This window comes from Scyliorhinus torazame, chromosome 1 (genome assembly GCF_047496885.1).
Source record: "Scyliorhinus torazame isolate Kashiwa2021f chromosome 1, sScyTor2.1, whole genome shotgun sequence".
Classification (NCBI taxonomy): domain Eukaryota; kingdom Metazoa; phylum Chordata; class Chondrichthyes; order Carcharhiniformes; family Scyliorhinidae; genus Scyliorhinus; species Scyliorhinus torazame.
In genome coordinates this window covers 200,909,813-200,928,435 of record NC_092707.1, presented here as the reverse complement: position 1 = coordinate 200,928,435, position 18,623 = coordinate 200,909,813, and the positions used below count along the sequence as shown (strand labels likewise).

Genomic DNA, 18,623 nt, shown 5'->3' with positions numbered 1-18,623 from the left:
AAGGTATGTTGCCTCCCGGGTGCCAGGGCCAGGGATGTCTCGGATCGTGTCTTCAGGATCCTTAAGGGGGAGGGAGAGCAGCCAGAATTCGTGGTGCACATTGGTACCAACGACGTAGGTAGGAAAAGGGGTGTGGATGTAATAAACGAGTTTAGGGAGTTAGGCTGGAAGTTAAAAGCCAGGACAGACAGAGTTGTCATCTCTGGTTTGTTGCCAGTGCCACGTGATAGCGAGGCTAGGAATAGGGAGAGAGCGCAGTTGAACACGTGGTTGCAGGAATGGTGTAGGAGGGAGGGCTTCAGGTATTTGGATAATTGGAGCGCATTCTGGGGAAGGTGGGACCTGTACAAGCAGGACGGGTTGCATCCGAACCAGAAGGGCACCAATATCCTTGGAGGGAGGTTTTCTAGTACTCTTCGGGAGGGTTTAAACTAATTTGGCAGGGGACTGGGAACCGGATTTGTCGTCCAGCAACGAAGGTGGCCGATGTTCAGGACATCAAAGCGTGTAGTGAGGCAGTAGGGAAGGTAACACTGACAAAGGAGAGTACTTGCAGGCACGGAGATGGGTTGAAGTGTGTATACTTCAACGCAAGTAGCATCAGGAATAAGGTGGGTGAACTTAAGGCATGGATCGGTACTTGGGACTACGATGTGGTGGCCATCACGGAAACTTGGATAGAAGAGGGGCAGAAATGGTTGTTGGAGGTTCCTGGTTATAGATGTTTCAATAAGATTAGGGAGGGTGGTAAAAGAGGTTGCATTGTTAATTAGGGGTAGTATAACAGCTGCAGAAAGGCAGTTCGAGGAGGATCTGCCTACTGAGGTAGTATGGGTTGAAGTCAGAAATAGGAAAGGAGCAGTCACTTTGTTGGGATTTTTCTATAGGTGCCCCAATAGCAGCAGGGATGTGGAGGAACAGATTGGGAAACAGATTTTGGAAAGGTGCAGAAGTCACAGGGTAGTAGTCATCGGTGACTTCAACTTCCCAAATATTGAGTGGAAACTCTTTAGATCAAATAGTTTGGATGGGGTGGTGTTTGTGCAGTGTGACCAGGAAGCTTTTCTAACACAGTATGTAGATTGTCCGACCAGAGGGGAGGCCGTATTGGATTTGGTACTTGGTAATGAACCAGGGCAAGTGATAGATTTGTTAATGGGGGAGCATTTTGGAGATAGTGACCACAATCCTGTGACTTTCACTTTAGTAATGGAGAGGGATAGGTGCGTGCAACAGGGCAAGGTTTACAATTGGGGGAAGGGTAAATACGACGCTGTCAGACAAGAACTGAAGTGCATAAGTTGGGAACATAGGCTGTCAAGGAAGGACACAATTGAAATGTGGAACTTGTTCAAGGAACAGATACTACCTGTCCTTGATATGTATGTCCCTGTCAGGCAGGGAAGAGATGGTCGAGTGAGGGAACCATGGTTGACAAGAGAAGTTGAATGTCTTGTTAAGAGGAAGAAGGATACTTATGTAAGGTTGAGGAAACAAGGTTCAGACAGGGTGCTGGAGGGATACAAGATAGCCAGGGGGGAACTGAAGAAAGGGATTAAGAGAGCTAAAAGAGGGCCTGAAAAATCTTTGGTGGGTAGGATCAAGGAACAGTAGCGGGAGATTGTGTATTGAGTCTGAAGAGATAGGAGAGGTCTTGAACGAGTACTTTTCTTCAGTATTTACGTATGAGAGGGGCCATATTGTTGGAGAGGACAGGGTGAAACAGACTGGTAAGCTCGAGGAGATACTTGTTAGGAAGGAAGATGTGTTGGGCATTTTGAAAAACTTGAGGATAGGCAAGTCCCCCGGGCCTGACGGGATATATCCAAGGATTCTATGGGAAGCAAGAGATGAAATTGCAGAGCCGTTGGCAATGATCTTTTCGTCCTCACTGACAACAGGGGTGGTACCAGGGGATTGGAGAGTGGCAAATGTTGTGCCCCTGTTCAAAAAAGGGAATAGGGATATCCCTGGGAATTACAGGCCAGTTGGTCTTTCTTCGATGGTAGGCAAATTAAAGGAAAGGGTACTGAGGGATAGGATTTCTGAGCATCTGGAAAGACACTGCTTGATTAGGGATAGTCAGCACGGATTTGTGAGGGGTAGATCTTGCCTCACAAGTCTTATTGAATTCTTTGAGGAGGTGACCAAGCATGTGGATGAAGGTAAAGCAGTGGATGTAGTGTACATGGATTTTAGTAAGGCATTTGATAAGGTTCCCCATGGTAGGCTTATGCAGAAAGTAAGGAGGCATGGGATAGTGGGAAATTTGGCCAGTTGAATAACGAACTGGCTAACCGATAGAAATCAGAGAGTGGTGGTGGATGGCAAATATTCAGCTAACCGATAGAAATCAGAGAGTGGTGGTGGATGGCAAATATTCAGCCTGGAGCCCAGTTACCAGTGGCATACCGCAGGGATCAGTTCTGGGTCCTCTGCTGTTTGTGATTTTCATTAATGACTTGGATGAGGGAGTTGAAGGGTGAGTCAGTAAATTTGCAGACGATACAAAGATTGGAAGAGTTGTGAATAGTGAGGAGGGATGTTGTCGGCTGCAAAGAGACATAGATAGGATGCAGAGCTGGGCTGAGAAGTGGCAGATGGAGTTTAACCCTGAAAAGTGTGAGGTTGTCCATTTTGGAAGGGCAAATATGAATGTGGAATACAGGGTTAACGGGACGATTCTTGGCAATGTGGAGGAGCAGAGAGATCTTGGGGTCTATGTTCATAGATCTTTGAAAGTTGCCACTCAAGTGGATAGAGCTGTGAAGAAGGCCTATGGTATGCTAGCGTTCATTAGCAGAGGGATTGAATTTAAGAGCCATGAGGTGATGATGCAGCTGTACAAAACCTTGGTAAGGCCACATTTGGGGTACTGTGCAGTTCTGGTCGCCTCATTTTAGGAAGGATGTTGAAGCTTTGGAAAAGGTGCGAAGGAGATTTACCAGGATGTTGCCTGGAATGGAGAGTAGGTCTTACGAGGAAATGTTGAGGGTGCTAGGCCTTTTCTCATTAGAACGGAGAAGGATGAGGTGTGACTTGATAGAGGTTTATAAGATGATCAGGGGAATAGATAGAGTAGACAGTCAGAGACTTTTTCCCCGGGTGGAACAAAGCATTACAAGGGGACATAAATTTAAGGTGAATGGTGGAAGATATAGGAGGGATATCAGAGGTAGGTTCTTTACCCAGAGAGTAGTGGGGGCATGGAATGCACTGCCTGTGGAAGTAGTTGAGTTGGAAACATTAGGGACATTCAAGCGGCTATTGGACAGGTACATGGATTACGGTAGAATGATGGGGTGTAGATTGATTTGTTCTTAATCAAGGACAAAAGTTTGGCACAACATGGTGGGTGAAAGGCCTGTTATGGACTGTATTTTTCTATGTTCTAAAAGGCAGGTGCCATGTCGGAACCCTTAACCAGCCAAATTCCTTTTTGGAGGATGAGAGTAAAAAAGTTGTTCAATGTGAGAACAAGTTCAGCTAGGTGGGTGGTGGTGGCTGGAGACTGTTGGACTTCTGTTCAAGGAAGAAGCGGAGAGACCTCTGATGGCCCTGGTAGGGGATGGAAGTTTAGAGGGATTGAACTTTCTTGGTGAAAAGGAAATGACCAGGTCTAGAAATTGGTGAAATGATGAACAGCACTCTGTTTCTCCCACCAAAGATGCTGCCATATCTCCTGAAAATTTCCAGCATTTTCTGTTTCTATTTGATTTCTGTCATTTGCTTTTGTAAACATATCTGAACCTCTTTGATTCATGACCTTAGATGCTACTCTCTGCTTTAAGTGAAGTTCTCCTGAAGTTAAATTCTTTAACAGCTCTTCCATGTAGAATATGGTGTAGCCAGTGATTTAGCAATTGCTAATGTATCATGCATCAAGTTGTCAACTCTGAATTATCCACTCTAGTAGTAACTGCCCTCATTTCCATTTCATTTCCAGGCTGAAAGCCCATCAGAGGCTTCACACAGGGAAAACATTTAACTGTGACTCAGAAGGCTGCACTAAGTACTTTACTACACTCAGTGACCTGAGGAAGCACGTCCGGACCCATACAGGAGAGAAGCCATTTAGGTAAAAGCTTTCGACACTGCCACAGTTCTTCTGTAAAGCCGATAATTTGTATGTAGCATCAGTTAGAACGCGATGTTAGACTGCAAAGTATCCAGTGGCTCTATTATGACATATTTCACTGTCAACTTAACACAAGTACAAGTGTTACATATATTTTCAAACAGGAATCAAGCAACTCTGAAGGGTGAGATGTTTATATGATTTGGGTTGAATTTTCTTTAAGTAAACTTGTTCCTTTTATCGTCGGTTCATTTTTTGAGGAATCTATACTCGTTGGAGTTTTTGAGGGGAGTTGGTAAATCTTGATTTTGGGATATATCCCACCAATGCATATAATGATAGACATTAATACATACATACATTGTTGCAGTGAGCAACGAGTTTGTGTTTTGGGAATGCACTTGAATGGTTTTCAAAATACAGTAATAGGACCTATTCTATTTAGACTGAGCATATAATTGTTTACCCCAAAAGCAATGTCAAACAGTTTTAAATGAAAAGGTACTTTAGGTGCTCAATCACTCCAATACCAGATTAGATTTCTGCCTTCTCTTTTCACTCCAATATAGTAAAGTAGCTTGTGGCCTTCAAGTACTTCAATATCTTAGGCACATTTTTGAATAGTATCTTTGAATCACAGGCACCATAGTATACTGCCATAGTGGGTTGAGACTTGCAGATTATGGTGCTACTTATACTATCTGGGTTTGAAAAAGTTTGACTTTGCATAATTTAGGTATCCTAGAATTGTAACATTCTGACAACTAGTAGATAACATTCAACTGACTTTGGTAAGAAGTCTCATAACACAAGGTTAAAGTCCAACAGTTTTCATTGATTCCGTGTCACCAAATTAAAAAGATTCCACACAAGTCCTTCTCTACGACACTCAACGACTTGTGCCAGTTCCTCAATTGAAGTATTTACTCTCATTGTAGTTCCTCGTCTTCTCGTTATATTTTTAAACACTTTCCCTATTCCTGTTTTAAATGTGTGTCTCTGCCTCAAAATACAACTACGTTAAAGCATTTCTAATGATCCTTCAAATGAATTAATTTTTTAGACTCCCACTTCTAGTGGTGATGATCTTGCTGCTTATTTCTGGTCTGACAACCAGTGTAAACTCCACTATCCAGTTTCTCAACATAGAAACAGGAAGAGGCCAGTTGTGGAGAAAAGGTTTCACACTTCTACCAGCCTAATCTGATCCTGTGCGCATCAATAGGCAGCAAGGGTTTGGCATCTTGCTAGTCTGTCGCAGTTTCTTTCGCTCCAGACTAGGTGGTCTCCTGTTCTTGAAAGTGCTCCTAAAAAGTACTTCTTCAGGACATATTTGTGTGAAGAAGACTACTATAAATTTCAAAGCCTCTATTAGATATCCATTTAATTGTCTTTATTCCAGTGGGGTGGGGGATGAAATGATAATTTAATTAATTTTAATATTTTCCATTTCTATAACCTCTCGTTCATGATCTAATTTTGTTATTGCTTTGCTGTATCCTTTCCATGACTCCAATATCCTTCTTGTAAAGAATTGGGGTGTCCATATGTTTAGTCCTACAGACTACCTAATCACAGAATCTCCACAGTGCAAAAGGAGGCGATTAGGCCCATCAAGTCTGCACCTACCCACTTGGACACTAAGGGGCAAATTAGCATGGCCAATCCACCTAACCTGCCTTGCTAAATTGCCCCTTAGTGTCCAAAGATTAGCTGGGGTTACGGGGATAGGGTGGGGCATTGGCCTAGGTAGGGTGCTCCTTCGAAGGTTTGGTGCAGAATTGACGGGCCAAATGACCTCCTGCACTGTAGGGATTCTATGATAATGGCTGCCTTCTGTGTTGTAACCATTCTATTTATAGAGTTTCACAGTACCCAGAAGAGACCCTTCAGCCCATCATGCCTGCGCAGACCTATCTATTCTAATCCCATTTTCCCACACTTTGTCCAAATCCTTGTATGCTGTGCTGTTTCAAGTGCTCATCTGAATGCAACTTGTAGAGATGCACGGCGTTGGACTGTGGTGGGCACAGGAAGAGGTCTCCCAACACAAGGTTAAAGTCCCAACAGGTTTATTTGAATGCAACATGAATTCTCTGAGGGTTCCCGTCTCAACCACCCTTTCAGGCAGTGAGTTCCAAAATACTTTGCTCATATCCCCTCTGAACCTCCTGCCCCATACCTTATATCTATGCCCCCTGGTTATTGACCCCTCTAATAAGGAGAAATGTTTCTTTCTACCTACCCTATCTATGTCCTTCATAATTCGACCTACAAATGCAAGATAGAAAGTATGCAATTCAAAAATCCTTTAAAAGGAGAGATGGCTAGGATGCAAACTCGGTACGCACCCATGAGAAGTAAATATAGGGTATCCAAAGCTGGAGTACCCTGGGTGACTAAAGATATTGATAAAATAAGGAAGAAAAAAAGAGGCACATGATGCATACCTGAATAATAGCAGCAATAGAAATCAGGAAGAGTATCCCAAATGCAGGAGAAAAGCTCAGGCTAGAATAAGGAAGGCCAAGAGGAAGCATGAGGAAAGAATGGCAGGCTGTGCTAAAACAAATAGGAAAATGTTTTTCACTGCTCACTAAAGCGAAAGGGTATGGCAGTGTTACTAAATGAGTTCTTTGCTTCTGGCTTTACCAAATTAGAAGACGGTGGCAATGGCCCAGTTGAAAATGTGGGTGTTGAACAACTGAGCAGTATAGTGATAGATAAAGAAAAGGTGCTAAAATGGCTGGCAGCACTCCAGGTAGAGATGTTGCCAGGCCCAGATGGAATGCATCCTAGATTGTTGAGAGAGATAAGGGGACATATTGAGGAGCCGTTGATTTCCAGGCCTCTCTGAACACCGGATTAGTCACTGAACATAGAATAGTTCAGCACAGTACAGGCCCTTCGGCCCACGATGTTGTGCCGACCATTTATCCTAATCGAAGATCAACCTAACCTACACCCCTTCAATTTACTGCTGTCCATGTGCCTGTCCAAGAGTCCCTTAAATGTCCCTAATGACTCTGACTCCACCACTTCTGCTGGCAGTGCATTCCACGCACCCACCACCCTCTGTGTAAAGAACCTACCTTTGACATCTCCCCTATACCTTCCTCCAATCACCTTAAAATTATGTCCCCTCGTGACAGCCATTTCCCCCCTGAGGGAAAGTCTCTGGCTATCCACTCTATCCATGCCTCTCATCACCTTGTACACCTCTATCAAGTCACCTCTCTTGCCTTCTTCACTCCAGTGAGAAAAGCCCGAGCTCCCTCAACCTTTCTTCATAAGACATGCCCTCCAGTCCAGGCAGCATCCTGGTAAATCTCCTCTGTACCCTCTCCAAAGCATCCACATCCTTCCTATAATGAGGCGACCAGAACTGGTCACAATATTCCAAGCATGGTCGAACTAGGGTTTTATAAAGGTGCAGCAAAACCCAGGGGGACCAAAGGATAACCCAAGAAACTACAGACCTGTCAGCTTGACATCAATAGTGGGAAAACTGATGGAGGCCATAATAAGGCATGAGATAAATATATACTTGGAGAAAAGTACATTGTACTAGACAGTCAATATCGTTTTGTCAGGGGCAGGTCATGTCTGACAAATTTAATTGACGCGGTGACACAGGCAGTGGATGATGGTAGTGCCGTGGATGTTGATTATTTTGGACTTTCAGAAAGCATGTGATACGGTGCCACAAGGCAAGTTGGCTATCAAATTAAAAATGTTTGGGATTGATGGGTCCTTGGCAGCATGGATTAGAAGTTGGCTAAGAGATAAGAAACCGAGAGTAGGTATAAATGGGCATTTTGCAGACTGGAGATGAGTTGAAAGTGGTGTTCCCCAGGGCTCGATGTTGGGACCCTTGCCTTTTCTGATTTACATAGGTGATTTTAGAAATAGGTGTTGAGGGATAAATCTCTCCATTTCAGATGATACTATGCTAGGGAGAATAGTGAATTGTGAGGATGACGCTGAGCGACTTCAGAGGGACATTGACAAGTTTGCCAAATGGGCAGACACCTAGCAACTGAAATTCAATGCAGCGAAGTGTGAGGTGTGTTTTGGTAGAAGAAACATGCGGAGACAATATAGGCTCAATGGTGCAGCTCTGAGGGGAGTACAGGAGCAGAGGGACCACGGGGTTCAAGTGCATAATTCTCTGAAGGTAGCCAGGCAAGTTGAAACTGTTGTTTTTTTAAAAATTTAGAATACCCAATTTTTTTTTTCTCCAATTAAGGGGCAATTTAGCATAGCCAATCCACCTAACCAGCACATCTTTGGGTTGTGGGGGTGAAACCCACGCAAACACTGGGAGAATGTGCAAACTCCACACAGATAGTGACCCAGGGCTGGGATTTGAACCCGGGATCTCAGTGCCACAGACCCAGTGCTAACCACTATGCCACATGCCCCCCCCCCCCCCCCAATTGAAGCAGTTGTTAAGAAGGCTTATATGATCCTTGCGTTTATAAATAGAAGTGACACTACACCTCTACAAATCATTGGTCAGACCACATTTGTGGATATTGTGTTCAGTTCTGAGCACCTTATTTAAGGAAGGATCTTAAAGTCCTGAAGAGAGTGCAGAGGAGATTTACTAGTGAAACCAGGAATGAGGAATTTTAGATACAAAGAAAGATTGGAGGAATTTGATTTTGTTCTCCTTGGAGCAGAGAAGATTAAGAGGTGACCTTTTTAAGGTATTCAAAATTCTGAACAGTTTTGTCAGGGTAAAGAATATTCTGTTTCCACAAGTTGGTATGTCCGTGACTAGGGGGTCACAATTTCAAGATGGGCAGCATTAGAGCTAGGAGTGAGATGAGGAGAAACGTCTTTACTCAGAGCTGGGGTTTGGAATGCGCTGCCTGGGAGAGTGGTGGAGGTGGATTGCATAGGAGGTTTCAAAAGAGAGCTGATATATATTTGAAAGTGATTAATTTGGAGAGCTATGCAGATAGGGCTGGGGAATGAGACTGGCTAGGTAGCTCTTTTGGGAGCCAGTGCAGACACGATGGGCTGAAAGGCCTCCTGTGTTATAAATAACAAAAAGAATCCTCCAGATGTCCCAAAGTGCTCTACAGCCAATTAATTATTTTTGAAGTGTAGACACTATTGTAATGTGACCAACATGACAGCCAATTTGTATATAACAAGCGCCCATAAATTGCATTGTGATCATGACCAGAATCTATTTTTTCAATCTTTTTATTCTCCTCATTTTCAACATTTTCATCAATAAACAACCAAAGAAGTAACAAACAAAAACAATAACAATCCCCCCCCACACAAACCGCACTGCTCAATATGCAGACCAAAACATCCACCTGTGCATTGCAGGTACAAAACAAGAATTAACAATCAATCCGTAAACGGTGTAATCAAGGAGAACAATAACGCCGACTCCCACCCCCGCCACCCCAATGTTCAATGGCAACCAATTGTTGAAAGCGCACAATAAAAAGTCCTCCTGAATTGTGAAACTCTTCCTTCATCCCCTTAAGCTGTAACGTCACCTTCTCGAGAGTCAAGTGAAAATTCAAGTAGGTCCCACGTGTCACAGGATGGAGAAGCTAACCACCACCCCACAGGACCCGCCTCCGGGCAATCAGCGAGGCAAAGGCTAAAAACATCTGACCCCGCGGGGACCTGCCTGCTGCCTGAGCCAGTCTGACCCCCCGAAAGTGGCTTCTAGTGGCCCTGGTTCCAAATTCACGTGCACTGCCCGAATAACACTGAAAGCCTCCCTCCAACAAACCCCTTCCATTCCACGTAACTATCCTGACCGGGGGTCTCTCACCCCACCCCACTCCACACCCCTCCTTTCCGCCATCATCATAACTCCAGGCCCTGCCCACTGAGCATGGCCCACCCCATCCCATTGTTTTGTTTTTTAAATGTTTTCTGGGGTTTTTTAGACATGGTATATTTACAGATGTACACATAGAGAAACCAAAAAGAGATAACAAAAACAATACATAACTAAAAAACCAAGGGGTGGGAAAATAAAAACTGGGGGAGTATATATACATAGAAACAACAGAGAGACAATTATGTTATACATTTCATTGTCATGGGGGGGGCTCTCCCCCACCCTCCATTTTCTGTTTTTAAAAAAGTAAAATACATACAGAACAAACAAAACAAAACTGGGTAGGCGGGGTGCTGATGATGTTACTTGCTTCTGCCGGTCGATTTTAGCTGTTGTTGTTGTGTGTTTGCCTCCGCCTCGGCCGTCTGTTGTTCCTTCCTCCTGTACTTTCTTACTCTCTGTTGCCCTGCTGTGTTTGTCGTGGTCGTTGTCGTTTCCCCTGTTCTCCTTCCAGTTTGTGTTCCCTCATCTTTCCTCCCCTCTGGCTCCCTCTATTATTCTTTGTCCCCGGTCTTCACTCCCTTCCCTCTCTTTTCTCATGTCTTAGCTACTTTCCCCTGGCTCTTGGCTACTTAATCATTTATTTGTTTGTTCGTTGGCCATGAACAGGTCCCGGAACAGTTGGGTGAATGGCTCCCATGTTCTAAGGAAGCCTTCTTTTGAAACCCGGATGGCGAATTTGATTTTCGCCATTTGGAGAAATTCCGACAGGTCTGACAGCCAGTCTGCAGCTTTAGGTGGTGCTGCTGACCGCCAGCCAAATAGGATTCTACGGCAGGCGATCAGGGAGGCAAAGGCAAGGGCATCTGCCCTCCTCCCCATGAAGAGACCTGGCTTGTCTGATACCCTGAAGACCGCCACTTTCGGGCACAGCTCCACCCTCATCCCCACCACTTTGGACATTGCCTCGCAGAAGGCTGTCCAGTACCCAGCAAGTCTGGGGCAAGACCAGAACATGTGGGCGTGGTTGGCTGGGCCTCCTTGGCACCGTTCACACGTCTGTCCTCCACCTCCGGGAAGAACCTACTCATTCGGGTTCTTGTTAAGTGAGCTCGTTTGTACCACCTTTAGTTGCGTTAGATTGAGTTTTGCGCACGTGGAGGTGGAGTTGACTCAACGTAGTGCTTCGCTCCAAAGTCCCCACCCTATTTCGAGCCTCAGCTCTTCCTCCCATTTCTTCCTCGTCACTTCCCGTACAGTGTCAGCCCACTCTATCAGTCGTTCGTACATGTCGCTACATTTTCCTCTACCTAGAATGTTTTCGTCCAGTAATTCCTCTCGTAGTGTCTGTCGTGGTGGTCGTGGGTACTTCCTTGTCTCCTTCCTTAGGAAGTTTTTAAGCAGCAGGTATCTGAGTTTGTTGCCTTTTGAAATCTAATTTGTTGCTAATTGAAATCTCTGCATGAGTATGTCCAGTGTTGTGACCCTGCAGTCGCTGTATAGGTCCCTGATGTCAGTGTCCCCCCGTCCTGTCTCCACTTTTTAAAGGTGGCGTCAGTGAGTGCTGGCAAGAATCTATGGTTGTTGAAGATGGGGGCTTTGTCGGACATTTGGTCAGGCCAAATTGCTGCCGTAATTGGTTCCAGGTCTGGAGGGTGGTTACCACCACTGAGATATCTGGGCAGCACATTCATTTTGATCGTCTGCACTCCCCCCGCGAAGGAGAGTGGGAGTGTGTTCCCTCTTTGCAGGTCCTTTTAGACTTCCTCTTCTGTCAGATGGATCAGGTTCCACTTATGAACCCGCGCCCAGTCGTGAGCGATTTGGATACCTGCAGTTTGCCCAGCGCTGCCCCTCCCCCTTGGGGGTTCACCGGGAAGACCTCGGCTTTTGCTCATATTGAGTTTGTAGCCCGAAAAGGCACAGAACTCTTTCAGGAGCACGATGATTCCTTCCATGCTGCTTTGTGGGTCTGAGATGTAGAGGAGCACGTCATCTGCATAGAGCGAGACTCTGTGCTCTCTCACTCCCCTTTTGGATCCCGCTCCAGTTTTTTGCTGTTCTGAGAGCGCCAAATCTATTTTTAGCCGTCAATTGGGAGATAAATATTGGTCAGGATACTGGAAGAATTCTCCTTTGAAATACTACCCTGAGTCTTTAATTCACCCAAGAGGACAGACGCCTTATGCGTAGAATCCTGCAGTGCAGAAGAAGGCCATTCGGACCCTCTGAAAGAGTACTCTACCCAGGTCCACTCTCATGCCTGCTTTTGTATCTACTTTTCCATTGATTTAACATTGTTAACTCCCAACACACTGACCTTGCATGACTGTTGATGATGGCAAATAAGAAAAAATATGTTTTTCTGGCAATACTACCACAGAACTAAAAGGTTCTCCTCATCTCTGTCTTAATATGGGTGAATTGAAGATCTCAGGGTAGATATCCTGGCTGGGAGGTTTGCTAGAGTCTCTCAGGAGGATTTAAACTAGTATGACAGGGGGGTGGGAACCAGAATGTGAGCTTAGAAGGTGTAATAACTGAAGGGGAAATAGAGAACCAAAATAAGAGAACAAATCACCCTCAGGCAGAGCAAAAAAGGTGACAAGTGTGGGAAGGGAGGGTGGTCAATGCAGGATTGAGGGTGTTGTCTCTAAATGCGCGCAGTATACAGAACAAGGTAAATGAGCTTGTTGCGCACATTGAACTTGGCCGATACGATGTTGTGGGCATCACAGAGATGTGGCTGCCAGGGGATGTGCTGGCCTTGGAAAGGGTCCAGAGGAGGTTCACAAGAATGATCCCTGGAATGAAGAGCTAATTGTAGCAGGAGCGGTTGAGGACTCTAGTTCTGTACTCGTTGGAGTTTAGAAGGATGAGGGGGGATCTTATTCAAACTTACAGGATACTGCGAGGCCTGGATAGAGTGGACGTGAAGAGAATGTTTCCACTTGTAGGAAAAAATGAGTTTGTTGCGCACATTGAAATTGGCTGGTACGATGTTGTGGGCATCACAGAGATGTGGCTGCCAGGGGATGTGCTGGCCTTGGAAAGGGTCCAGAGGAGGTTCACAAGAATGATCCCTGGAATGAAGAGCTAATTGTAGCAGGAACGGTTGAGGACTCTGGTTCTGTACTCGTTGGAGTTTAGAAGGATGAGGGGGGATCTTATTCAAACTTACAGGATACTGCGAGGCCTGGATAGAGTGGACGTGAAGAGAATGTTTCCACTTGTAGGAAAACTAGAAGCAGGGGACCCAATCTCAGACTAAAGGGACGATCTTTAAAACAGAGATGAGGAGGAATTTCTTCAACCAGAGGGTGGTGAATCTATGGGACTCTTTGCCGCAGAAGGCTGGAGGCCAAATTACTGAGTGTCTTTAAGACCGAGATGGATAGGTTCTTGATTAATAAGGGGATCAGGAGCTACGCGAAGAAGGCAGGAGAATGGCGATGAGAAAAATATCAGCCATGATTGAATGGCGGAGCAGACTCAATGGGCCGAATGGCCTAATTCTGCTCCCATGTCTTATAGTCTCAGGGAAAACACCTTATTTTTAAACAGTGACCCTAGTTCTAGATTCTACGGCAAAAGGAAACATCCGCTCCATATCCACCTTGTCAATACCTCTCAGGATAGAATCAACAGTGCAGAAGGGGGCCATTTGGCCCATCGAGTCTGCACTGGCTCTTGGAAAGAGCACCCTACTTAAGCCCACACCTCAACCCTTTCCCCGTAACCCAGTAACCCCACCTAACCTAAGGGCAATTTAGCATGGCCAATCCACTTAACCTGCACATCTTTGGACTGTGGGAGGAAACCAGAGCACCCGGAGGAAACCCACACAGATATGGGGAGAATGTGCAGACTCAGCACAGACAGTGACCCAAGCCGGGAATCGAATCTCAGACCCTGGAGCTGTGAGGCAACTGTGCTAACCACTGCTACCACGCCGCCCGCGAACCTTAAAGGTTTGATCAAGTGCCTCTTAATCTTCTAAACTCTAGAGGATACAAACCTAACTTTTCCAACCTTTCCTTATAAGACAACCTGCCCATTTCTGGTATTAGTCTAATAGACTTTCTCTACTGCTTCTAACATATTTACATCTTTCTTTAAATAAGGAGACCAATGCTGTACACAATACTACAGATGTGGTATCACCAATGCCCTGTACAACTGAAGCATAACCTCCCTACTTTTGCAATCAGTTCCTCTCACAATAAACAATAACATTCTATTAGCTTTCCTAATTACTTGCTCTATCTGTATACTAGCCTTTTGTGATTCAATAAGTATTTCAACATAATCAAATTAGCAAGATTGCTGGGGAAGGAGGAATGTAAACCTTTTCGTGAGCTAGGGAAGAGGAGTTTTTAGAAAAGTAAATCAATTAAAGTTACCACTCCTGATGCCAATCCAGTGAATTGTTAGGATATGTTAGCACGTGAATAGCCAGCTGACTCCATGTGGGTTTTAGGTGAAATACCAGAGGGTTACTGTCTTCTGTAGTGTTGACCATTGAATAGTTGATGCCTCCAAGAGAGGAAAAGCAAGTGTTTTTTCACATAGCTATTTATCTTACAACTCTTTCCTCTTTGAGTACTGTTCTTGAGCTGCTTGAGCTGCCAACAAGTCAAGTTCACAGGGTGACATTCCAAAGCTGCCAACAGACACCGTTGATTCCAGCATGATTTGAGTTCATTGTGGCTGAGCAGGGAGCATTGTTTGCTTTTTTTTAAATCCAAGCCACCCTGCTGAGCTTTGAGGTACTCAAAGCTGCCCAACGGCAAAATTGATTGAATCAGAAGCGCTTTCTTATGAAGGCACTATTGACTTGAATTGATGGTTGCTTGATGGGTAAACTCTATTACCATTTATATTTGTTTCTTCAGGAAAAAAGACTCTCCATTTACAAAATGTTCTTGGGGCAGCTACAAGGGAGCCTTTCAGACAAAATAGAGAACTGTTGGCTAATTTAGAATGCATCAAACTATTTCTCCACCCCCTTAATACTTTTTTAATATATCGAAGTAAGCACGCCATCAATAAAATATTCAGGGGCGCAGAATCATTGAGCTTAGATAGCGAATATAAATGACTGTCTCCAAATTTAAATCAAGTTTGAGACTTTTTGGCACTGCAGCTATTTTCATAGGCTGTATGTGGTACAGGAGTGATTGGGGATTCCATGGTTCTTTTGTGTTGCATTTGTAGGTGTGATCATGACGGCTGTGGGAAGGCTTTTGCTGCTAGTCACCATCTCAGAACGCACGTCAGAACGCACACAGGTAATCAATCCAGTGTTTCATTCTCTTCCTCGCACACCCACCCCTTCCGTTTGGGAAAGAACAAAGTTTTAGTGATGTATGCACAAGCTATTCTATTTTCTAACAGCAACAATTCTTTTGCTTAACAGTCGATGATGTTGTTAGACTCATACTAGAAAAAGCTTCACTTGGCCCCTCCGAATAGTGTGTGTGCATTTTTCCAAGATAAGAGCTTGCATGCATTGATTTGAAAGAGGCATTGTAATGTTTGCTTTTGTAATAAGAGACTGAAAAGACCTACCAAAGTTTTCAGAACCATTGTCACTTATTTATTGATTTAAATTCCTTTGGGGGGGGCGGGGGGGGGGGGGGGGGGGGTAGACCGGAATGGTTATGCATTTGAGTAATTATTGGGAATAGAAGCAGAGCAAAACATTATTAATTAATAACTTGTAGCATCTTCAGCTTTTTTGTGCATCGCAAGAAACAGTTAGGCTTTTTGTATGGGTAGTGGTAAAACTATGGAAGTTACGTAGTAAATGCATCTTATAGTTAAAAGGTTTAAAAACCTACCTCTGTGTTTTCACTGATATGAAAATGAATTGCCGTCTGAAATGTTCCAAGTGACATTGGTCTCGACGCTGAATAGTCACAGGAAAGTTGGATGGTGATTTAATTGCATTTTGAGCAATTTATTTTTAAATGCTTCTGATTTGTTTTTGTGACGATTAAAATCTTCATTCAAAATTAGTACCCAGTTTTGGGAAAATTTAAAGGGTTTAGCAGCTTTTACGGTAGCCATCTCCCATATTCAAAACTAATGCTTTCTAAAATTCGGATTGCTTTCGAGACTCTTTTTAATCTACGGTTAGCAAAATAAGATGCCTCTGAAGTCTATTGCCCAGAGCAATTACCCACACCATTTTGTTGTGTACACACTAATAGATGGGTGAAAGCTCTTGACAAAGTGTGTGGATTTTACCAGGAATCTTTGCTGTGAATTGTCCATTTGGGAGCATCTGTGTGGTGGACGAAGGCAATATTTTGTCATGTTTGAAGAATTTTAATTGTGTTGCCGGGTTAATTTCATAATTTAAAAACTTCACAAATGGTGCTTATTGGTAAAAAGAAATGGTAATATCCCACCATTTTGCACTGTGGAGTTGCCCCTGGGATCCGCTCAAACTAAAAGTTATCTAAAAGCATTGATCTTCACAGAATGCAAAAAGACTACAACAGGATGGTGCCTGCAGTTTTCTATAGGAGTAATCTGTGCCTTGGAGAGGACTAAGCACTTTACTTTTGAGCAAAGCAGGAACATAAGCAGGAGCATTATTCAGGGCTGGAGATTAGTAGAATTGAGCTGTATATGGTGCAGTTTTTATTCATTCTTGGAATCAGAATGTCAATGGTAAGACCATTTATTGGTCATCTCCAATTACCCTTGAAGGTGATGGTAAGATTAATTCTGAGTGGCTTGCTAGGCCATTTTAGAGGGCAGTTAAGAGTCGCTGGAGCTTCATTGATCAGATAAGGTTAGGAAGGTAGATTTCCTTCCTTAAAAGGATATGACATAGCCAGATAGGGAATCCTCATATAAATTGGGATGAATAATGTGCAAAGGACAGAGAAGGGTTTTTGAAGTGTGTTCAATAGAATTATCTTGATAAATACATTTCCAACCCAATAAGGGAGTCATTACTGAATCTGGTTCTGGGGAAATGAGGTGGGCAAGGTAGATCAAGTATCGGTATGGGAATATTTAGGAAGCAAGGTAGGCAAACCCATCCAGAGCAGCCTGGATGAGTTGAGATGGAGAGCAAGATGAAACAGAAAATGAGTGCATATGACCGATGTCAGAGAAATGGGCTGAATATAGAAAGTTCAGAGAGACCATGAAAAAGAAAATAAGAGTGGGAAAGAGAGAGTACGAGAAGAGACTGGCAATTACATAAAGAGGAATCCAACAGTTTTCTATATGTGCACAAATAGCAAAAGCGTAGTAAGAGGAGGGGTCATACCATACATTTCTCTTTAGCAAGAAAGAAAATGCTGCCAAAGTTGGAATGAAGGAGGAGATAATTGAGGCATTTGATCAGCTAAAAGTTGCTGATTGGGGGAGGAGAGTATTATAAAGGCTGGTGGCCAAGTTGATAAGTCACCAGGACTGAATAGGATGCATCTGAAGATGCTGAGGAAAGTAAGGGAATTGTGGAGGTATTGGCCATTATCTTCCAATCCTCCTCAAATATGGGGATGGTGCCAGAGGACTGGAAAATTGCAGATGTTACACCTTTGTTCAAGAAAGTGTGCAAGGATAAACCTAGCAACTATAGGCCCGGTATTTTAACCTTGTGGTAGAAAAGCTTTCAGAAATTATAATCAGAATGCAAATGAGCATTCATTTGGACAAGGGTAGATTAATTAAGGAAAACCAACATAAATTTGTTAAAAGACAAATCATGCTTAACTAACTTATTTGAGTTTTTTGAGATGGTGAACGGAACCAAGGAAGGTAATGCGGTTGATGATGTGTATATGGACTTTGAGAGGCCATAAAGTGTCACATAATAGAATTTTCAGCATTGTTGAGGCCTATGGAAAAAGGGCTGTTGTGGAAAAGATATGGAGTTGGCTGAGTGACAGGAAACTGACAATGTAACAGACTGGAGAGAGGTATATAGCTGTTCCACAGGGGTCATTCCTGGGACCTCTGCTTTTCTTGATCATAATGATTTAGACTTAGATCTATGGGGTTCAATTTCAAAATTTGTTGATGGCACAAGACCTGCAAGAGAACTGTGAGGAAGATGGTTCCTGACTTCAAGAGAACATGGACAGAATGGTGATATTGGTGAACATGCAACAGATGAGATTTTATGCAGAGAAGTATGGAACCATACATTTTAGAATCTGAGAAATTTACAAGGAAGGAGGCCATTCAACCAATTGTGCATGTGCTGGCTGACTAGTAGCTATCCACCTTAAACCCACTTTCCAGCTGTAGTTGTTAAATATACTGGTACTTCCAAGTACTCTTTATATATTATGATGATTTCTGCCTCTGCTACCCTTTTCGGGCTATAAGTTCCAGATCCTCTCCATGCTCTGGGTGAAAAGATTTCTCCTTGAGCCCTCACTAAATCTATATCCCCTCAATCAAGGGGAATTGGGCCGTTTCATCCACTCCATCGAAGCCCTCATGATTTATATACCTCAATTGCATTCCACCCATCCTCCCACCCTCCTCTGACGCTAAGGAAAGGCAATATAAACTAAAGGGCACAAGACTAAATGGGGTGAAGGAATAGAGAGAGACCCAGGGTTGCACAATTTATTTCGGGACAGGTTGAGAAAGAGGTTAAAAAGGCATTGGGATCCCATGCCTTTTATAAATGGAGGAATACAGTATAAAAGCAAGGAAGATAGGATGAATACTTCTAATAACCTCAGT

General features: G+C 43.8%; 1 protein-coding gene across 4 annotated transcripts in view; it reads left to right on the top strand.

Moving 5' to 3' along the window:
- The window catches only part of mtf1 (metal-regulatory transcription factor 1), a 159,556-nt gene that overhangs the window by 86,679 nt on the left and 54,254 nt on the right, over nt 1-18,623 (top strand). For all 4 annotated transcript variants that reach the window (XM_072501854.1, XM_072501845.1, XM_072501842.1 and 1 more), the window contains exons 4-5: nt 3,947-4,078; nt 15,117-15,190. In XM_072501854.1, coding sequence (XP_072357955.1) covers nt 3,947-4,078; nt 15,117-15,190 — 206 coding nt within the window. The remainder of the gene's footprint in view (nt 1-3,946; nt 4,079-15,116; nt 15,191-18,623) is intronic.